Below are 24,083 nucleotides of genomic sequence, written 5' to 3' on the forward strand. Positions count from 1 at the left end.
GCAATAGAACCAGAAATTTTGCATACAAAATACGTCATCTCTGCGACTCCCTATAAACATGTAACAAAGTAATGTGACCTTGGCATTACAAAATGACATTCCCATTTTTTACATATGTATTCTGCACTGTATGCTGTGTGTGTATACTGTAGTTTGCAGCATACATATTGTTTCTATCATGGATTTCTGATTTCTGCCTACACAGAGAATAGACTAAACTGGCTTTTACAATAACTTACTCTGATCCACTCATGTATTCACTTATCAGACAGTGAACATGATACAGAGTTAAAAAACAGAAATAAATGTTCCTCCATTTTGCTGTAATCACTACTAAAACGGTTTATTTAATCAGGAAATAGCTAAATGACCACGATTATGAAGGTGAAGGCTGTGATGGCAATTTTAACCTTCTTCCGTGCTGTTTTAGAGACAAGATGATTATGTTAATGACCACTTTTACAGTCAATGAGCTCTCTTTAATTGTAATGTGTGAAAGGGTGGAAAGGTGTTTAAATGAGAAGTGCTGGTCATTAAATAAGTCTCACCGGCACACTGAAGTCTTTATGAAATGAAGCAGGTTAGTTGAAACATTACCATGACTTGAAAGAAACATGGTCAAAAATGAATATTAGTTACTATGAGGGTTCTCTTCTTTAACACATTTATTATTCATTTGGGGGTATTAAACTAACATGAAATCAATCATTTGCATGTGGCAGTCTCCAAAAATCTGCCACATCATGTTCAATACTAAATACAATAGGGAAAATTTCAAGAATATTTAAAGACAAATACATTTTCAGACCACATTTTTCGTACACATGTGTAGCGCCTCTCTCACTTCCATGTTGCATAAAGAAATGTAAAAAAAGGCCAGAAATGAAAGAGGAAATAAATGAATAAATATGGGGGAGAAGAAATTGTGGGAATATTTAAATATGGAATACATGAATAAATATATAATAAAATAAACGCAAGCAACATTAAGTAAAAAGAAAATCAGATGTAATTATAATGTAAAGATTATTTGTATTTGTTTAATTAAGTACAGTCATTCGTTATTAATTATTATTATTATTAATGCAGCCTTGATTCTCAATCTGAATGTGCTGTATTTAAAATAAATGCAAATTTGATATTTTTATCTAATCCAATGATATTTTACACACAAAAAAACTAATGCAATAGAAGAACCATGTTTGGTTCTCGAATGAACCAAACAGTCAAAGTTTCTTATAAGAACAATTTCATTATTGCTTTTTACTAAAGAACATTTTTCAACCAAACTGTAAGTGGCCTAAATGTAATTACAAATATAATTTGTAACATCTCATTTTAACATCGAAATTGTCTGTCTGCAATTTCTAAAAATCGCAGTGAAATATATCTAATGTCACCTTTATAGAAAGCAACCAATCACGTGTCTGGGGGATTGTGACCAACGACTGTAAAAAATAACATGACGACACACTGTAGTAAATGAATATCAGTATAAGGCGACATCGAAATGTGACAGCGCTCCATTGCTCATACAGACAGTGCAGGTTTAAAGCACTGGAGAATGATGGCAACTAATTGGATTGTCTAATTTTCATTAAGCTTTTTAACTTCAGGGTTAATCTTGACATGCTGTAACTGTTCTAGCCAATGATACGCTCAGCCTGAGCTAAGAGACGTTCCTTTGTCATCCTGAACCTTTCAGACACACTTGTGGTCCACTGGTCACACAGTCAGTCCCTGGGGAACACCAGGTTTTGTGGTTTTCTCAAGGGCACAGTGCATTTCAGCCTCTTTGTGATTACTGCTCTTTTTGCAAAGAATTGAACCTTAGTTTTGTAACAAAATTTTTTATGTCTAGATTACTATATTCCCATTTTCCCATAACAGCGATTACAGAGAACATCGTGTAATATCCTCAAATTTGAAATGACTGAGAGAGTTATTTAGTGGCGCTTGCTTGGCTACAGATAGGTGAACAACATAGAATGAGACATTAAATTGTGAGGCTTGTTGAGTAGAAGCTTGCTATTACATCTTAAATCAATCAATTTGACATTTTGCCTGTTTATTAAACATTTCCTCCTGACTGACATGTCGGTCCATTTAAGACTTTCAAATTCTATCACATGCTTTCTCTATAGAGAGGTGTTAGGAGGTCAAAGGTCATCTTGTGGCCGTGTCATTCTTGTATTTAAGATTATGAAGATTATGTACCTGCATGTGTCTGGCTTGAAGTGGATAATCTGCAGTGTTGGAATGTTTAAAGCTCTTTTCTGTCCATTAGCTTTCCACTGAACACTCCCGGCGAATCCATTCCTCCCGTAAATGTCACGCTTTAAACTGAAGCAAATGGGCCACACATCCTCACCATACCTTTAAAACAGGGCAGTTTTTGATTCATGAGGTAAAGAAATAGCTTAGCTAGGTCCCTTGGGCATGAAAATGGCTTTCTTGGGCCTTGTCCACTCTAATACGTTTTTGTTTGCAAATGCATCTTTCTTCATGCTTTCTGTCTGAAGCAGCATTTTGTCAATGAAAACATAATTTTTAACAATGCTCTCTAAATTAGAAAATGCTGTTTTTACACAGTGATGTTAAAACAATGACATTTTTCGTCATGTGTTACAGCAAGAAGAGCTTTGTCAGTCCAAGCAAGAATCAGTCTAATATTTATTACTTTTTTATTTAGTATATATTTGATATCTATTTCTAATATTACTTTAAAGCAGTTCCTCAGAGTACTAATGTCTTTCCTATAGTCTTGATTTACACAGTAACAACACAACCTCATTGTTGGCCCATTTAAAAAAAACGGTGCCTTTCCTCAACATTGGCATAACATTTAAGAGATGCGAAGTTAACAAAACATCTAACAGATATTACTCATGCCAAAGCATCCTATTTTACTCAAGCACAGAACAGCAACTTAAAGTCCCAGTGAAATATAAAATTACAATGCCTATTTTTTCATGAAACATTGCAGCGTTTATTGTAAATAGTTTATCAATGTGGGTCATTCTCTTTTTAAAATTTGTGTGCATTCATTATCTTTATTTAAAATCTGAAAATGTGCTCATGTCCTATAATGACTATCCGTCTTAGATTAAGTAAATTACACGGCTTGGGCGGAGCAAACGTTAACTCCTCCCTTTCAACCGTCAGTCACCTGCCACTTACATTTCAAAAAGCAAAGGCTGTTTCTGTACAAAATACAAAAGCCACACCCACTGTTTTTCACATTAAACATTCCAATTCAATCGGAAATGGATCCAAATATGGAAGTCATAACGTTCGCGGTAGATCAGAAAGAGGAGGTAGCACTATTCCTCAGCCTTACGTGAAACCGCAGTCAGAATTTTATCTTCAAAGTATGTCTCTCAATTTCTTATGCTTTCGTTATTTTATCGCTGCTTTGCACTGGTAACGACGAGGTCAAATTAAATGAAAAGTGAAATATGTATGATGGAAAATCACACTGTATAATGTCTTCCATCTCACATAAATAATAAAGGTTAAGAATCAGGGAATGAAACTGAGCAGATTTAAACTCACATTGTCAACATGAACACTACAGCTTAGTATATCAGTCAACCAAAACACATTTTTAAAAACAAGATTTATTAAATTAACAGTTTCAAATGTTTGGAAACTTTTTAGCAGTCCTGTGTAAATGCTGTCTTTCAGAAAAGGTCGAGCCTTATTTATTTGCAGATGCTATTTGGCTTAATATCGTAGAGCCGAAGGCCTCCTCCTGCAGAAGCATAATATGCAGAAGAGCCCAAATGTGGTCAAATTGGTTTTGACATCTGCTTTGATCTCATTTGTGGGTTAAGTCTGGTACATAAGTAACCATAGGAACAGATCAAACACCGCACCCCTTAACCACTTAAACATCTCTAAAACTGATCTCTGCTTAAAGCTGTGGACTGGGATGACTGAGACCTGCAATCTCTTGGGCAATTACTTTCATCCTCTCTCTCCCTCTCATTCATTCCTACTATTTTGCTTTCATAATTTTCTCCTTCCCATTCCCGCTCTCTCATTTCATTTCTTATCTTCTGGTGGATGATCTCTCTTTCTCCGACCACATGTCTGACAAAACCTCCTTTAAAAAGGAGAGGCTGCACTTGCGGTCAGAGATTCTCTTTTGTTCCAGTTTATGGCTCTGTTTTTAACTGAGGTTGATTAAAGTTTACCACAGAATCATTGTGTCAGACAATGAATGTTCAACTTAACATTTCCAAATTAAAAAAGTAAAAAGTATTGCTTGGATGTTGTCCCTCACAGCTCAGTAGACTAACTATAATGGTTCCTCAGTTCTTCAACTGTTTTGTTTAAAGTTTCTTTGACAAATTGAGTCAATTGTTGACCTACCGTAGAAGTAGAATTAATGTGAAGAGCATAGCCAATATAATCTCTCTTGGAGGAATTATGATCTTTGTCTTGGACTTGATACAGGATTTATCTTGGCAAGTCTGAGCCCATTTTGTGCCATTCTTGAAATCTCTTCTGAAACTCAGAGTGTGTTCCATTTATTTTTATTGCGTTTTAGGAATAACAACTTACACACAAATTATTTAAAGTGATAATTTATCTAAAAAAAATGGCCATCTATCGTTCAAAAACTGTATATACCTCTTTCTTCTGTAGAACACAAAAGAAGATATTTTGAGAAATGTCTCTGTGGTTTTGTGTCCGTGCAATTGTAGTCAATGACGTCCAGCATTGTGCATTGTCTGGCCACCAACATTCTTCAAAATATCTTCTGTGAAAGAATGTTTAGAATCATGAGGCTGAATGAATGATGAAACAATTTAATTTGTAGGTGAAATATTAAACAATCATTATTAAATAATATGAAGAACACAAATGAATAATATAAAAATAATATACAGTAAGTAAATAAAAGTGAATTTAAAGGTACAGCGTATGAAATTTAGCGGCATCCAGTGTTCAGGTCAAGAATTGCAGCCAATGGCTTCCTCCACTGCTCACACTGCTTAACACTAAGGTGGGTGACACAAAACTAAGATAATGTCGTATTTTAGCTTCTTTGGCGAAGTAGAAAATGTATTAACAAAACGCACTCTGTTGAGCAGTTTGTCCGTTTAAGGGCTCCTGTAGAAACAGCATTATGAATTCAATATGAGGGGACCGGCGTTGCTTGTATATTGATAGAAAAAGCTCATTCTAAGGTAATAAAAACATAACGCTTCATTATATTGCATTTCTGTCAATAAATCCTCCAAAAAATTACACACAGCACCTTTAAGATTTTTGAGTCTTATTGAGTCTTCTGTGTCAATGGATCTTTTATTTTATACATCACAGATAATACCAATAATTATTGAATTTAATTAAACGATCAATTAATTATAATAAATATACTGTAAGTACTTTCAAATCTTCTTTATATCTCATTCTTAAACATATCAAGACCAAAACTGAGCCTTATTCAAGACCCTTAGAAAATAAATTTTCTCATAACAAAGCTTCAGAAAGAATTGATGAGTTCACTCCAAGAGCCAAATCACATTCAACCAATATAAAGTTGACGATAAGCGACAAGAACTGCTTTCTCCTGACAGCTGCTTTGCCAGACAGCGTGACCGTTTAAAGTGGCAGTCTGAATTTTTAAAGGATTACCTGCCTGATTGCTGAAGCTCTTGGAAAATATAACTAATCTCCTGGTATTACTCAATTCTGTTGTATACAAGGCTTCGAGCAACCATCTGGCAGCAAAGTCAGTGATGTGTTTGCAAACCTAAAGAGACTGGAGGGCAGTGAGACACGTTGATTGCGGATGGGTGGAGTCTGCTATGCACTGTTTGTCTTATTCAAGTCAATCTGTTATTCAGGCAGTGTGCGTTTGCTTAGGGCAAGGAGTGAAGACTGAGGAAAATAATTCTTACAGAGGCAGTTCATTTTTTATTATTTCATTAAAGTTAAAGGAAAAGTTCACCCAAAAATGAAAATCCTTTCACAATTTAACCACCCTCATGTCATTTCAAACCTGTATGAGTTTCTGTCTTCTACAGAACACAAAAAAAAATGACTTGCATTGGTTTTGTGTCTGTATAATGCAAGTCAATTTATGTTGAAGCCATAGAGGTGAAAAGATAAGAAACGGAGAAAATGATGACAGAATTTTCATTTTTGGGTTAACAATCCCTTTTAATACAAAAAGGAATGAGTGAAATATCAATATGGATATTTGTGACCCTGGACAACAAAACCAGCCTTATGGGTAAATTTTTCGAAATTGAGATTTTGACATAATCCGAAAGCGGGATAAATAAGCTTTCTACTAATGTGTGAGTTGTTAGAATGGGACATTATCTGGCTGAGATACAACCGTTTGGATTCTGAGAGGGCAGAAATATCAAAATATTGAGAAATTTGTCTTTGAAGTTGTTAATCAGGGGCACTGTGGCAGGCAATCCATTTTCAAACATAAAGTTTTTCTATATTTAAGGTTGGAAATTTATAAAATATCTTCATGGAACGTGATCTTTACGTGATCCTAATGATTTTTGGCATAAAAGAAAAATCAATAATTTTGACCCATACAAAGTATTTTTGTCTTTTACTAAAAATGTCCTGTGCTACCTAAGACTGGTTTTGTGATCCAGGGTCACATTTATATTTAAATTGATATGTGGATATTCCAATTAGTAAATTATATAGTTTGCTTAATTGAACAAAAAAAGAACACACTGTGTGGCACAAAGAAATGACGAAAAGTGGTTTATATGCAAACAACACTTAATAGACACACACCTTTAAAAAAGTAAGTATTGCAGCCTCTTTCTTTCTCTCCCACACACACATATTCAGGAGACAATATCTGGCCTTGAAAGCTTTTGATGAATACTTTTTTTCATTTGGTAAATATAACTAAAAACCTTTCTCTCACACGTCTATACGGCTTACAACGAAAATAACCTGGGCTTTGAGGTGATTTATGATGGTGTGAACTGAATCAAATTATGTTGCGTCCTGAATACATGAAGTGTTTTACGACAGAGCAGATACAGTTTTCACAGCAAGAGCTTTGCTATATCTCAACAGGTTCATTTTCTCCCCTGCTTGAGGGTGAGGGTGAGGGGGTGGAAATCTGACACGTACACAAACACGTACACGTACACACACTGCACACACACGCACACACCAGCGTACAACTCAACAACAGCGGCAGAAAAGCATGACTAATCAAGCATGAAGTGGCACGGACGCAACTTAGCAAACGAAAAAAACCAAAACAACTGCTAAACAAACCGTGACTCATATACAGTAACAACTCCAGTTGTGCGTGTTGCATTTTAATGTCCCTGGAAACCTCCCTTATCTTTGACGCCTGTGTCAGATAATGGCATGACTACAAGATTTAAAACAGGTATGTGTGGTGCTTAAGGCGAAACTGATTTTCTTTTCGTTAACAAGCACACAACATGCTAACGTTCGCTCGCCCATTGACACTTCATAAACAACAGCGAGCTCCAAGGTAATGAAGAGGTTGCCCTTGGCTACGCATGAAGGCCAAACAACACCTTGAGAGACAGAAATTATTTCCCACATTATTTTGTCTTTTTAAGGCCTGTCTTTGGAAATAGAAAACTTGGCTCATTTTGTCATATTTCCACATTAAAGTTCTGTATCCTGGTTACTGTCACATGCCACACATCCAACTGAGAGAACAGATGGTAGTCCAGCAGCATTTGAGAAAACCGCAACACCTTTTAATGTGGTTCTAAAAGCCAAGAAGCAACGAGACAGTGCTAGATGAAGAAATGAATGTGTGTACTTTACAGTTTATCTGCAAGATGTGCTCATACATAATAAAGAACATAGCCATTATTTTTGTAAATAACAAGCTAACATGTACAGCATGTGTTAAAAGGATAGTTCACCCAAAAATGAAATGTACCCTCATGTCATTTACTTCGGTTGCCGAAGAACATTTGTCGCCATTGACGCAAAACTAAAGGATGGTCTAGCCCTTCAAATTCATGTAAATCGTCATGTAAAAAAGTCATAATTTTGTTAAGTTTTAAAGAACAATTTCCAGAAAACATCCACCACAAATGCTGTTTCCTGAGTCTGACCTAAATATATTTAGTTTCCCCACAGTAAAGCTGTCTCGGGATCTTTGCATGTCAACAGTCTTCATCTGAAATAATTCTCAGGAAACAAATGAATGCCGTCATCCTTTAAAACGTCTATGTATACACAGTTCCCTAGAATGTGAGTTCAGGAATAGTCAAAATATTCAAGACATCCTGTCAAATAAACACTGAGTGGCTGTTGGCACACAGACTGGAAAGGAAATGGGCATAAAAATGTGTCCGGTGAACACACACAGCCCGCGACTGGCCAACTAAAAATGGACATTTGGAGGATTACTCTCTTCCCAAAACAAATACTTGTCTCTGGTGTCTTAACGAATGTATAGTTACACTTAAGTTAACACCAAAATACACTTAATTAAATGCCAAATTCATAAAGAACAAAGGAAAACCATTTTAGGTTTAAATAATGCCGGAGAAAACCTTTTAAATCCCATACTGTCCATTTTACATTTTATATTACACAAGAACCTTTCATGGAATATGGTAAGAAAATCTTTTTTAGTTACGAATAAGATTATATAATGCTTTTCAATATATTTAAAAAAATAGTGTTTTAAAAGTTTACAAAAATGTATAGTATATATTAAAATAAATATTTAGTATTAAGTACATATATAGTATTTTTTCTTATGGCGCTTTTTGTAAGCAGGTAATGCAATTGAGAACCAATTCTCATTAACAACGATAACCTGAGCTTTACTGTGGCGTATACAAACATTAACCAATGCAATGCATGCATTAAGTTTGTTTTAAAGCGTAACATTATGAAAGCAAACCAAAACAATTCAGTTATGTAAATATTTCGTCCAAAAAGCAAATCATTCCTGATCCGTAGTAGTTTATAAGTGTACTACACTATTGTACTAATTAAAACATCTGTTAGATCACAGGAATCATTGCATTTTTTCCTCAGGCTCAGTCTATAGCTGTGAACTATAGACTGTATAGACTGTATATCTGTATACAGACCCTATACATGTCACACCATGATCCGGTCAGTCATTTATTTTTTCTGATCTCTTCAATCCATCTTGAATGTCACTGCATCAATGCAGTCATGGCAACGGTGCCAGAAAGGCTTCTATGAAAAAGAAAACACAGTCACAAACATTGACATCAAAACCTAAACAGTTTATCAAAAGCTGTATTTCCTAAAATGCTTTTCAGTGGAATATGTCCTTTCATATATAATGTCAATAGAGTTTTTACAATATGATAAGTTATGTCATATTCTTCATTATAAATGATGCTTATGTGCTGTTCTTTTATATGTAAATGCATGTACTTGACTAACATGTCACAGTGAGTCACAGTATCTTCAGAGCTCTCAGGCAGGCTTGAAATTTGGCTCACCTTTTTTCTATTTCTACTAATCCACCATCTCACCTCGACTCAACCCTCCCTTTATCTCTTCCCGTTTCCCTCCCTCCATTCAGCTCATCCATTCGTCTGCTCTACCCTCTCATCCTAATGGATGCTGCTGGCTTTCCTGAGATCTTTCCACTCCGGCAGAGCACAATCTCTCTTTGTCTCTCACTGTCTGCACCTGCAATCTGTTTTCTCTGTAAAAAAATGATTTTAGAGCTCTCAGAGCACTTCAGAGAAGTGACGGGGCACCACTGGGAGTGAATGTGAGCACTGAATTAACCCGCATTCACGCTCTTACGTATGTATGTGCGTGTGGAGGAAAACGCAGCCTTGGGTTAATGATTCACTTCTTTAGTCAAACGAAACAGGCGAAGGGAAAGTGTGGATCACTTAGTGTGGCAGTGGAAGGACGAATGATGAAGTCATTTTCATAAAACAAAGAGCCTTCACAATACAGCCTCTCAACTAAACTCTTACAAATAAAAGCTTTTCAATGAGGAGAAATAAAAGTTAAAGGGATAACACCATTTCAAAGTTTGCATGTGGGATTGGATAGATTTTAAGAAGTCTCTTTTATGACATCAAACAGAACTTAAAAGGGTCTACAATGACATCATTAAGCAACTTAAAAAGAGAAATAGTTCTTCAGTAACATTATGTGTAGCAAAAATAGCTTTCCTTGGACCTTTGGTATTTATAAAACATACAGTATATTGTGAATATACTTTTGATAAGGTACCCCGGACAAACTCTCATCTACATATTTTTATTTTGAAACACATATAGTAAAAAAGTACTGATAAACATTTCTTTAAAGCAAGACAGAGTAGAAAGTCAAAGTTTGAAGATAAGTTTTTGAAACACACCCCTTTACTGGTAGTTCACCTACCCTACTCTTTACCATTACTGTCAGCGTGAAAAGAAGATAGATGAGTACATTTTTAGCTCAGGGAGGAATAACAGCCTCTGACACAGCTCCACACTGAGCCTTTAAATTTATATGTACCAAGAGGCTCATCATCTCCATCGGTATAAAATCACTCTGCATTAGAATGATATAGACACTCTCTCACAGACACACGCACTCACAATGTCACGCACACATTGACAACACATAGCCGCAAAGCTACTGATTTATAATACCTGGCTTTCCTATTCACTTTGAAAATTGCACTTTGAAAGGCACAAAGTAGTGTTGTGAAAAACAACAGCTATTTGTCATACACACACAACACATCTGCCAAGCCTCTTGGAACACTGTTTCAATCATTTCACAGCCGAAGAAAGCTCAAATCTCTCTATTTTAGTCCACATAGACTCGAACACAAACCAGCAATTTCTTGTACACTAACCCTGCAGATGAAATTCCTGTAAAGTATAATTTGAAGACCACCAATAACATTTTTAGATATCATGAAATTGGTGTAAGATCATCTAACCAAAGAGAACCTTATAGGAGTTGGAGGGACGGTTTGGACTATCTCAGAACAACCTTTGCAATTCCATTGGTGCAAAATATCATTAAAAACAAATATAAACACTCAAATCAACTCACAATTGAATTTACAATAGTCAAACCTTTGGAATATCATTTGATCAATGATGGATATGATCTCTTATGTGGTGAAATAAAGTACATCTCTGCTCATTTAAATATGCATTCCACGTTTGCCTTTATGCATACAGAGTTTGTCAGTTTATTTACGTTTCAACAAGAGTTAGACCAAAAAACTGGTAACTGATGCTAAATATTCCATTTTGAGTTTTCTATACAGCAGTATACAGCTATTTTCACTGGCTTTAATGTAAAATGTCTCAAGCCCATTGTATGGGCTATTAGAAAGTTGATACACAATGAATACCATCTTTTGTTTTTACTTTGTTTTTTTGAAGGTTGCGGGTAGATGGACATACGTACTTCCTTATAAATTAGGGTGATTATTATATATAGTACGCGGAGATTATATAGGGGGCTAAACTAAATTCACATGTAATATAATGTATGTCTAATAGCGTTTTCCAACAAAATGCACATTTCCATGTGTGGAGGATGCATTTACTTGAAGTGGTAACCATAGCAACAGTAGACCACGCTAGAAAATTATATTAAGATTAGTATTGAACAGTTAATTGATAACGAAGTGCTGTCATTATTAACTAGTTTATTAAAGATTTATAATGTATAGCTTATGTATAGATAATCACACAAATAGACCGAAATTCCTTATATTTCATTAAGATCATTTTTAAGGTGAAGGCTAGCAGTAAATGTTTGCTAGCAGTGCAATTCGAATTGCAGGAGGAACACTAACATTCCCCCAATCCAAGTTGTATTAAATATACTGTAAAGCCTACATAACACGTTTATAATGTTAATACAAATTACTATAAGCTTAAAACTACTAATACAAAAACTATAAAGACCTTCATTTGAATCTGCCTTTTGTGCTAAATGGCAGAAATTATATTTAAGATTGACAGCGCGACACAAATGCACCCAAATTGAATTTCCTCCCCACTGATCCTGATTGCGACAAAGACTGGAAAACCTTTCTCTTAGGACAACATCCAGAGAACTTTGACAGAAAAACCACTGAAGGTTTACTGTACGTGCCAGCCCTCTAGACCCATTCTGTTATTGTGTCCGAGTTTGTGTTATTCTGTGGTAAATATCTGCACCACAGGAATGTTCAAATATATAGAATGTTAAAGTCATTTAGCCTTAACATCATTTGGGTAAGTGTAAAACATCTGAGCTGCAAAGTTCTCCTTTAGTTCCCTAGAGGAAACATGGATGAAATATTTTATGAGCGAACCACTGCAAAACGTTTTACAACATTTTCTTTAAAAACACTTTAAAGTGCAAATTATTATTGAATAATTCAAAAATACTCAAATGCACCCCAAAAAAAGTAATTTAGTCTCTTTTTGTGCTGGCTACTGCAGATAACAACGTTCCTGATGTCAAAATATTGTACCGATCCTGTCTGTTTCCTTTGTGGTAGTGTTACTTGTCATTCCTGTTGTTTATGTCTAGCTCCGCCTTCTTATTAGTTAACCTGGACTTCAAACACAGACCACACCCTTCTCATCTGTTGCCATAGTAATTCATTGATTCATTCCCACTTTCTCTGTGTACAGTATATATACCGCTGTTTTGCCATTGTGCTTGTATATATATTTTATCCAAGCTTAACATACAAAGACAACTATTATAAGTCTATAAATGATTTATGATTCAAAAATAAAACAAAACACCTATTTGCCTCACGGTATTTCTATTGACTTCTATCTGCTCAGGCACTAACTGATGTTCAGGGAAAGTGATCCCTCGGATGTAGTCACAAATAAAAATAAATGAAATGATTAAAATGAAAAACAGCTGTTTGTTCTCAGTAGTCAGCAGATCTATCAGGCAGAGAGTGATGACTTTATAGGGTTAGTATATATAGCCAATGTTAAATCGCTGCAGTCAAGCACAAACGCCCTACTGTGAGGGATGAGATGCAACTTAAGCATATTAAGCATATGTTAAATATTGGGTTACTATCTGAGAAACACTGTTTTGGGACAAACGATTTAAGTGGTTGTTGAGTCAATACATGCTACTAGGTGTGTGAAAGAGAAAGACAAACAGAGGGAAGGACTTTTCAAAGCAAATTAGAAACTCTAAAAGCTGCCAAACCAGTATTCTGGCACTTTCTTGCGCTCTGGAGGTCAGCCTCTACGGGTCTGAGGTTTAACTCTTCGTTTCTACAGCCATGTGTGTTTGCTGTTTACTTTACAGCTTTATAAATCTCTTTCTCTTCGACTGCATCGTGGGAACCTTTAAAACATTTTCTCTCTTGAACACTGTTACTTCAAAGCATCCTTACTATGTCCCTCAGACTGGAATGTGATCATTATGTGACCACAGCAAGCAGCTTGAGAGAGAACCTTTTTTCTCCAAACAACCCCAAAAATTCCTCTTTTCAGAGGAGTTTGGAGCAATAGTCCGGAGAACTTTCTCAACATTCTTGGTCAACTGATACTGTATCTATTTACTTAATTGTGTATCCTTAAAGAATGTTTTTCTTTGGTTAGAAGCGCTTGGGTTGCTGGTCCGATAACTGCTCGAGTATGTCCGAGGTTTCCACTGCTTTGCCTACGACTGCAGATGTGTGAGCATGTGTGTGTGGTTGGCATGGTTTTCCCCTTCTGTCTCCATCTGGTCTCCATTTGGACTTGGAGTATAAAACGGTTGCGCGGGGAGAGAGCGGTCCGCAGAGCTGAGCTTTCTTAACACACAAACTCGCTACTGCAGCTATGGCCACGGCGCTGTGGGTCTTTCTGCTCTGTCTGCAGGTATGTCTGCTCACGCATGCTCTGGACTGCGCAGAAAATGGTGCGGACTGTGCAGACACACAGGTCACAGAGGTCAAGGTAAGAACTATTACTTTTATCATTGGGTAAGAAAGTGTCTGCTGGGAGAATACTATAAACTCAGGCTCTGACAGAAGTGTGCTTCGCCGAAATGTACTTTGCAAACTTCAACAAGAAATGTTTCTTGATTTGTTTAGTGTAATAGTATATTAATAATATATTAGTTACATAATGATAACACATTTTAGTTGCTTTCACCTTACACAGAAATGAAAACACGCTTGTGTAAAAATCAGTTTCATGATTAAGTCAAACTATCAATTTATAGTTTGTGATCTGCTGTAACCACTAGAATGCTTACCCATAAAATTTCCTATTCCAGCTCTATAGTGCGTCACAATGGTAAAACTAATTGGGAATCAAGAGCATGGGGCAATTACACTGGTCTTAAGGCATTATGGGTATTTTAAGACATTAAAGGAGGCTGTAAAGACGCTGACCAGCTGTCTTTTAAGTGTCCGAGCCACAGACACAGATGTCATTCCACTCCTGGCTCTTCCTTGTTACCGACGCGTCTGAGCAGCCCTGTGACTCCAATCATCCGTCGACCCTAAATACCCTGAAAGGAACCAACGTGTCCAACTTTCCGTGGCATTTCGATGGACCAGGATGCTGTTTGACTTTCCACTTACTGTTGAAGTTTTCTGCATCCTTTGTCTCACCATGGGCGCCGTAAAGGGGTGGAAGGTTAGGACGATTCTAAGGGCCCAGGCTGATTTAGGGCCCAGAAGAGCAGACCCCCTTTTTATTTTCCTATTTGTAGGGGACCCAGAAATTTTGGTTTTCATAGGGCCCAGAATTTCTTGCGGCACCCCTGTGTCTCACATCCAGAGTTAACACACAGACTCGAATACACACCTGTGCATGAACTACGCATTACACAAACACTCTTTGTGAGATTTTGGCATCAGCTAAAGTTTCAGCTTTGGTTGGCTAGGCTCACACACTTTCATAGTTCTTTGGCAAAATAAGTTGTTTTTTCTTAGAGTGCGGAGACAGTCATTTTCTAGTGAACTATGTGCTGATGTCTGCTAAGCACAGATGTTGCTGGTTAATAAGGAAACAAACATCATGAAGGCCGCAGTTCTTTGAGGCCTAATTTGATTTAAATGAATCTAGTAAAATTGAGCACAATGAGGCAGAGAGGGGGAATGAGATGGAGAGAATTTGAGAAAAAGTTTGAAATAATTAATATTGCATATGGGAATTTATAGTCTGTTTAATATTTGACCCGTTTCTCTCTCTACTTTATATTAAACGTGTGCTTCCACTGTGCGTGCGTGTCTGTGTGTGTGTGCGCGCTTGTTTAACCGTGTTTGTGCGTCTATGTCTATGTGTGTTAGTTAGTGTGCATATTGTGTGTGGAGCGTTTGTATGGGGGTATGCCGAACTTTGCCCGAATTTGAATTGAGTTAGGATTTATAAGATGCTGAAATAATGACATAAATCAATTCACATCCAATAATAATCTTTTTGTTTACTTACGTTCAAGATAACCCCTTCTCGTTTTTGGTGAGTTTTTGATTCCTGATGTGAAATGGTTTGTGGGATCTAAGTTGTGGGATGTTATTAAATGACTATTTGGAATACTCATATTTCCATCACAACATTCTGCGGCTAAATGTTTTTGTAAAATGAGCAAAACACAGTAATTGACGATTATACCAGACATTTAACTTCCATGACCAACTCTGGGGACCGACTGACTCCACAGTATCATTTGAAAATATCTTAAAGATTCTGACACACCATCTTCACTGTTTTTAGATCTGGTTTGATCAATGCTGGAATTAATAAAAGAAAAAATGCTGCTTTTTTTCATAAGCTGATGACTAGAAGACAAGCTCAAGCCCAGCAGGGACCTCCCAGAGCTGGATCTTACTCAGTCAAAGGATCTTCCAACAAACTCATCCAGATGTCACAGGTGAGAGCACATTCGTCTACAGGGTTCACTGAGAACCACAATGTCACAATGGATTTACGACACAGTGATATTACCTGAAGTTGTTCTGTCATCAGCCTGACAGGTCGAGGCGACATTTACAACCCAAAAAGAAGCCCCTACGGTCTCGCCTTGGCTCTTTCTCACTGCTCGACCACAACCGTGAAACTCATCCCTTACAGGTGCGTATCCATGACAACCATGACCCAAGTGACCCAACAGCATATATAAAAATCTCAAACCATCACTGCACAGTGGCATTGTCAAGGTACTTGTTTGTAATGGGTGCACTCAAGAAATATGTTGAAGATAATTTCACTTACAGAAATTGGGAAAAAAAAGTATTCTAGTGCCTGAATAACAGATTGTGGATCTCTGTAACAGGTAGTGAGCATCGATAAACACTTCAACGGTGCTGCCTATCCAAAAATCTCTTTAAAGGTAAGTCCTCAAACACACACATACAAAACAATTCAATATCAAATGGACATGTGTACAACTTCTGTATCGGTTTCAGTCCATGAAGAAGAGGTCCAGGAGAAGTGCACCTAAGAGAAACAAGAACACCAGGAATATCACATGTTCATAAAATTAAATCAAGAATATAAAGATCATACTCACTTCTTTTGTGACCTCTGAGATGATGAAGAAAAATTAAAATGACATACCAAAAGGTGTTTTAAATGGGAAAATGAAAGCATGTGTTAATGCGCAGCATAAAGCTTTGAATATTATAGGTATTCCTTCATCACATATTTTTTTATCTAATAGAGGATTTGGATCAATATTGTACTAAGTTATATAAGTCAATATACACTGCTTGAACAGAATATATACTGTATACTGTAAAATACCTATTCCATTAAAGACGTCTCTGAAATATAGATGGTTTGATATTTATCTGTGAAATAATTGTGAAATAAAAGTGAAATAATTAGGGAATTGTACAGTTATGAATGTGACATTTCACAAAAAAGGTGAAATATACGTTCTTAGAGGATGTATTTCTAACCAAAATATTGAATCTTCTGTTTATATTTCACTAAACCCCAGATGGCAGACTCCAGACGTCAGTTAACCATGTTGACACGTTATGGACAAAAGCCACACATTTTGCAAGACAACACACTTGTAGGATTTGTGTGATTTAAAATGCACAAACAAATGGACAACGGACGGCTCTTGATAGAACAAAAAAATAGTTATATGGATTGTTATGGATGTGACCATTCTTAAAGCGGCACTTATCTGACTATGGAATATAACGCTTTAAAAACATTTTGAAAACGTTTTGAGACCTCACATGGATATTTTAACCAAAAATTGACACCTGAGCAATAACAATGACAAAACCTTTGGTGAATACTTTTCTGCCTGCTTCACGCAGCATGCGGCACCAGTGCGTAAGAAGCTCATATTTTTTTCGGCTAACATGGTAACAGATAAGAGAATCAATACTGCACGCGTTAAGGCAAGCTTGACACTTGTGAATTACCCATTAGCGTTTAACCATTAGGAGATGTTCATGGAGGAGTGTGTGTATGTTCGAAAGATACTAACCTAAACCTAAAGCCTTAAGCTAGGCTCATTTTCATACTGCACATCTACAAAAGCTCATTGCACATTCAAGATCTTGATGCATAAAATGTACTGTAATTGGTCGCTTTATATGTACCTCATATAATCTCCTTCGGTTTAAGTGGTCAGTACTTAGCCAGGTTAAACTGCAGTGGGGACCAGATTCTGGCTGTGTGAAACTAGCTGGAAGCTAACCTGCCTGTGCTTGCACACTGTCTTAGACTGCCAGAACATTTTGGCAGAAATTTTGCTGATGCCCAATTAAAGATGAGACATTACTGTAGATGCATGTGTCCAAGCAACTAGAACACCAGCCCACCTGTTCGTAGAGAAGCTGTGTTCCAGTTCTGAATGAGGGGCAAATGCACTGGCCAAATGCCTAAAAAATCCCTTGAATGAGAGCAATTGAAACACAAACACACACACTGCTGTTTTATAAACACATTAAACATGCTCAGAATGCTAAACAAGACTCGGAGATGTAGGATGCAAATTGCTGTGGTAATTGTGACGCGGAGACACGGCGAACAGCAATGTAACAACAGACATTTCTTACACCTGTCTGCGTTAATCTGAAATAATAGAACAGCTGTTTGTGCATGTGTAAAAAAACAGACACTTAACAGATCAGTTATATTTTACAGTTAAATTACATGACTGTACTAAACTCCTTATCGGTGGGAACGCAGAAGAGAACATTTTACAGAGTTCAATACAGAATCAAAATTGATCAAAAACCAAACATTACACAAATCATTTTATGCACGTTAAAATACATAACATGCATATTTTGCTTTGTATGCAATATATCATCTATTACACAGTAAAGGCACAGTTCAAGTTTTTCAACTTTCAAAATGCTTTAAACATTTTTGTAATAATCAAAGAAACAAAGTGATCGAATGAGTCTGAAAATTTGAAAACGGTTACTACTCCACTTGTCTATTCAAACCTGTATGACTTGCATTGGTTTTGTGTCTACAGTATATATAAGTGAATGTTTACCGCTGTTGTTCAGGTGAGTAAATCATGAAAGATTTTCATACCCCAGATTTTGAGTCCTTTTGGTGTATTTTAGCTTTTGTAAATGTTTATGCTTTTAAAAGCTTCTAACCCTAAAATACCTGCTTGGCGGAACATTTTAACAAACAAACAGCTTCAAAAAAGGAATTTAGCTTAAAGTTGAGCAGTTTGCATCCCTAAATAAGTATGATTTCCCATAATGCAATTTTTTGTTACTAAAGATTATTTTCTATTTATGCCATGATTCATTGCTTCTGTTATTTCTCTGAGTGAATAGTTGTAGAGGTTGTATGATTTGAGACGAATCACAGTTTAGAATGAGCTCTCCTCTGTTGGTCTCTAAGCTCCAGGAGAGCAATTGATGACAAATGAACCTCATCGGGGCCATCAGCGATGCGTAAGGTTCGAGCATAGGCATACCTATACAAACACAACCACACAAAAACACTTTTAATATAAAGTATCAACGAACCACCCAAAGTCTGTAGTCATTTGTGTAAAAATTCAGTTATTTCATCCTGCAAGCAATACTTTGCCATATCCTGTACTATAAAGGCGTGTATCAAGTACAACTGACATAAACTGAATGTCATTCACTTTCCATGTCTACGAAAAATCAACGCTTTTAAAACATTATAAAATCGTTTAGAGGGACCTCACATGGGTATTTAAACAAAATATATCAGAATGTCAAAACCTTAGGTAAGGTTGATGATGTCATGTCATTCCATTAAATTACAAACTATCAAACAATAAGGTTTTCTCAAAACTAACTTTTTTGTGGAGAATACCTTAAACAGTCATTTTAAAAACTGTCTGTATCTAAATTTAAGTTAATGTTGGTTCCACTCGACATCATGCAGCTTGCAATATACCAGAACAACCACAATTACCGTACACTTCATTACATTAATTATGAGATATTTCACAGACTTGAAACACTAGAAAGTCTCTACTTTGTCTTGAACGCCATATTTATTGTTCTTAAATCCAAACTAACTTACTTTATAGTGTACTTAAACTAAATGCATTTAAACAAAATCTATTCGGTATAATATTTCCATCTTAGACACACTGACGTACACACATTTTCCATGGCCTTGTATAAACTTGTCATTCAGAGTAAAAAGTTTATTCTCACATTTGGGCAAGAGGAAAGTCATCAGACACTCCCGCACCCCCGAAAACCTGAATGGCGCAGTCCACAACTTTACAAGCCATCCTGCCAGCTGCCACCTTAATCATGGCAATCTGAAAAAAAAGGACATTCAGACAAGATCTACAAGGAACGTGGGTGGCAAACATCTCTATACGTTTATCTGTATGTGTTTGTTTTGGTGACGTCTAATGAAAAAGCATCACACTGGGAACATTCAGACACAAGCATCTCCACGGGCTACGCAGTAAAAGCTAATAAGATTTAATCTCAGTGACGGTAATCCTCGGATGTCTCATACAAATATGTAATCATGCGGATCTGGTATGCATCCAACAAGACATTTCATTTTAAATACACAAATACGAGAGGATGAATGTGAGTTTTACGATCAAATGTTCCTGTCAGTTGGAGGACTGGGTCTTATTATAAACCAATCTCCTGTCTGTCTGCGTGCATTATCCAGAAGCAGACCGTCAAAACCGTGTGCATGTGTACATTCTTTAAAGCTTCCCAGCAGGACATGTGCATGAAGCGTGTGGCTTTTCTATGAACCAGCCATATGAATCAAGCAGGAGGTGTTGATTCAGCAATGAGGAACAGCGGGCTGGCTAATGTTAAAAGAATCGCAGGAAGCGTCTGATTCGTACTCTTTTTGCGGAAGCCTGATGCTGCGTTACCGTGACTACAGTCAACGTGATACGGAGTCCTGTTATTCTTGATGACCCAAGGGAACTGCATTGTGGGTAAATGTCCCCTGCCAGGGCTGCGATGGAACACGTACATACTTATCTACACAGCGGGTAGACATTTGTCCCTGGAAGAAACTACAACCAACCTAATTCCCTTTGTGATGCGTTCTGTAAAAAATATACACCCATGGGAAGAATTAAGAGACCATTCCAAATGTTCATTTAATCAGCATTTCTAGATGTATTGTTTGACCATTCCAGTCCAGTGTCTGTTGAATATCAACAAAATCATCCAACAGCAACTCGAGGGACTGCCAGCATGACATGACACGAGAACTGATAAAAATCAAAGTTTTACTTTTCCAAAATACAAATGTTCCAATGTCCCAATCGAGCTGCGCCCGGGCACGTTTGACCCCTAAAGCCTGGTTCTAATTGACTAGTGCAAGTGCTCGCAACCATGCTTGGGCGCGGTTCACTCACTGCGCCCTGGCCTGGTTGGAAGAGGTGGGCTAAAGTGCAGTTTGTGTTGGAATGGGGGCAGTACAAGCGCAAATCACGCAGGAGCGCCAAACTGAAAGCATGACGTAAATTATGCGACTGTCTGTTCCTCCCGAGATTCAGCTGTCACCGTTAAAAACACGTGTGTCGTCGCGGCAAAAACTACTCCAGATATAAGGTTTGTCAACATCATGCAACGGCGTGTGTAACGATCGCCTTCATTTGAGCAGATCGTTCCGTGCAGCACGTGCATGAAGATAAACACCTCTAATAAGCCCCAAACTGAACATTGCGATGGATTATGTTGTGCTGAGAGGGATTGCTTTGTTCATGTTAACTTCAAAGAAGTCAAATCATAATGAGAAAAGCGTGAGGATGGTAAAGAACAACGTGAGCGCAGGCTGGCGGGAGAGGGGGGAGAGCAAATGGGCTTAATGTGGGTACGCCCATAAAGTGACTATGACCTTGCTTTCTTTCCAGTATTTGAGGTCTGAAAAAATACAGAGCATCTTTACTGTATTATTTGACATGTTATCCAGTTTTCATTTTCTGCAAATCAGTAGCGAACCATGACGTTTGAACCTTGGCCCTCTGCGCACGCCCGACATCCTTTCGAAGCCGCTGAATATGAATAAGTATTTTCTTCTACAGCTTCTACAGAGACCTGAGGATTTTCATGACTTTAAGACCTGAATTCTAAACACTTTCCTTATTTTTCCACGTATCCTACAATGCTATTACGATGCTCAATCATCCGTGTGTCATAACTCAGACAGCTCTAATGCTCTCTGGGCTGGACATATGAATCCGTCACTCCCACAGACACATCTGTTGACACATAGGTCACAGAGTTCTGAGCCGAAGTGTGTGTGTGATGTTATGCAAAGTCAGCCTGTCAGAGTTGATTTCTGCACATCGTTGCCTTCATCTTTTGAAGCGTCGGTTCATGCATTAGGTGGGAGTGAGTGAGATTTTTAACAGTACGAGAGACAGGCAGGAAAAAGAGGGAGGATAAGAAACAGATTTCGTGTCTAGTCATTTTTTTTTCAAGTGCACTTCACATCACACCAAAAAAATTACAAAATCTTGAAACAAAAACACAGGCTCAACCAAAGGTCCTGTTCTGCAATGTGATCAGTTTAGTAACGTTAATTCAATCCATGTCGGGTTGAAATTTGTGTTGTTACCTGTTTTCTTGCAGCCTTGTTGCCTTGTGTGTCCAGCGTGTGAGCGGCATGTAGCGTAAGAAGACGTGTTTGTGCGATTGTGATTCGACACTCGCCTATCCAATGAGCTACAACTTCCTAGAGTCACAAACACAACAAATAAAACCATTGACTGAGTAAAAAGAATAAGCAGAAACTGCAATACAATGGCTGTCCTCTAGATGTCAGTAATGAGCTTTTTGCGCAGGTAAAACCAGATGGTGGCCAATCAGAGCAGATCCTTAATTTCTTGCAAACATTATCAAGCCCTTAACCACACCCATATAGAAAGATATTTAAATTAAAAACTATTCAAATTGTATGACTTTTAGCAACGTGTATTAGTTAAATGTCATGGCCTACAACAGGTATTTCTGTAACTAGGCAGGTCACTATTATTTCATTTACTATACACACGGTTACTTCCTGGTTTTTGATAAACCAGTTTAGGGATTTGAGCTGAACTGAGATGTCCTTCTATACTTGCTGCCTTAAGAGTGAAAAGTGATTATTGAATTGAAATTTTCGGAGGAGAAACAGAAAGATGTAGCAGGGGTCAACTGATACATTTCGGTGCTCAAATGTAAACTTCTCTCGTTTTATGTTTAAACAACTAAATGAATCTCTAGTCTGATAAATAGTTATGCCATAACATCAAGTATTACACTATTGATGCTGTTAAATTGAACACAGAAAATGTAAGATACCCCATACTATTGAGAATGAAGTTTCCAGCTGGCTTATATTATTGAGGAAGTTCTATGCATATGGTCAATTTAATAAGAATACATGTTAAAAAAATCTTAAAATGTACTATTTCAATTATTCAACAAAAATAGTGAAAGTGTGATGCTTTAATTGTAACTTTAATCAAAAGAATGCCTATTGTGTCATTACGTTTTACATGAGAGGTTAAACTTTTTTTTGTCTGTCATCACGTTTATATATATATATATATATATATATATATACACAGTCAGGTCCATAAATATTGGGACATCGACACAATTCTAACATTTTTGGCTCTATACACCACCACAATGGATTTCAAATGAAACAAACAAGATGTGCTTAAACTGCAGACTGTCAATTTGAGGGTATTTACATCCAATTCAGCTGAATGGTGTAGGAAGTACAACAGTTTGCATATGTGCCTCCTACTTGTTAAGGGACCAAAAGTAATGGGACAGAATAATAATCATAAATCAAACTTTCACTTTTTAATTTTGGTTGCAAATCCTTTGCAGTCAATTACAGCCTGAAGTCTGGAACGTATAGACATCACCAGACATCTGCCAGGCCTCTACTGCAACCGTCTTCAATTCCTGCGTGTTCTTGAGGCATTTTCCCTCCAGTTTTGTCTTCAGCAAGTGAAATGCATGCTCAATCGGATTCAGGTCAGGTGATTGACTTGGCCATTGCATAACACTCCACTTCCTTCCCTTCAAAAACTCTTTGGTTGCTTTTGCAGTATGCTTTGGGTCATTGTCCATCTGCCCTAAGAAGCGCCGTCCAATGAGTTCTGAAGGATTTGGCTGAATATGAGCAGATAATATTGCCCGAAACACTTCAGAATTCATCCTGCTGCTTTTGTCAGCAGTCACATCATCATTAAATACAAGAGAAGCAGTTCCACTGGCAGCCATACATGCCCACGCCACGACACTACCACCACCATGCTTCACTGATGAGGTGGTATGCTTAGGATCATGAGCAGTTCCTTTCCTTCTCCATACTCTTCTCTTCCCATCACTCTGGTACAAGTTGATCTTGGTCTCATCTGTCCGTAGGATGTTGTTCCAGAACTGTCAATGCTTTTTTAGATGTCGTTTGGCAAACTCTAATCTGGCCTTCCTGTTTTTGAGACTCACCAATGGTTTACATCTTGTGGTGAACCCTCTGTATTCAGTCTTGTGAAGTCTTCTCTTGATTGTTGACTTTGACGCACATACACCTTCCTCCTGGAGAGTGTTCTTGATCTGGCCAACTGCTGTGAAGGGTGTTTTCTTCACCAGGGAAAGAATTCTTCGGGCATCCTCCACAGTTGTTTTCGCCAAGCCTAAT

The 24,083-nt window shown here is 37.3% G+C and overlaps 2 protein-coding genes across 2 annotated transcripts in view; one reads left to right on the forward strand and one right to left on the reverse strand.

Annotated features, from left to right (window-relative positions):
• The window catches only part of si:dkey-12l12.1 (uncharacterized), a 20,291-nt gene extending 3,617 nt beyond the window's left edge, over window positions 1–16,674 (forward strand). The window contains exons 3-7 of the mRNA XM_056737606.1: window positions 13,584–13,922; window positions 15,748–15,846; window positions 15,942–16,046; window positions 16,249–16,305; window positions 16,382–16,674. Coding sequence (XP_056593584.1) covers window positions 13,806–13,922; window positions 15,748–15,846; window positions 15,942–16,046; window positions 16,249–16,305; window positions 16,382–16,453 — 450 coding nt within the window. The 5' untranslated portion in view covers window positions 13,584–13,805 and the 3' untranslated portion in view covers window positions 16,454–16,674. The remainder of the gene's footprint in view (window positions 1–13,583; window positions 13,923–15,747; window positions 15,847–15,941; window positions 16,047–16,248; window positions 16,306–16,381) is intronic.
• Window positions 16,675–18,061: 1,387 nt separating this feature from the next.
• The window catches only part of acad11 (acyl-CoA dehydrogenase family, member 11), a 44,471-nt gene continuing 38,449 nt past the window's right edge, over window positions 18,062–24,083 (reverse strand). Inside the window, exons 18-20 of the mRNA XM_056738805.1 lie at window positions 22,002–22,118; window positions 19,607–19,716; window positions 18,062–18,885 (exon numbers count right to left, since the gene is read on the reverse strand). Coding sequence (XP_056594783.1) covers window positions 18,771–18,885; window positions 19,607–19,716; window positions 22,002–22,118 — 342 coding nt within the window. The 3' untranslated portion in view covers window positions 18,062–18,770. The remainder of the gene's footprint in view (window positions 18,886–19,606; window positions 19,717–22,001; window positions 22,119–24,083) is intronic.

The sequence above is a fragment of the Triplophysa dalaica genome, chromosome 23, assembly GCF_015846415.1.
Source record: "Triplophysa dalaica isolate WHDGS20190420 chromosome 23, ASM1584641v1, whole genome shotgun sequence".
Taxonomy (NCBI): Eukaryota; Metazoa; Chordata; class Actinopteri; order Cypriniformes; family Nemacheilidae; genus Triplophysa; species Triplophysa dalaica.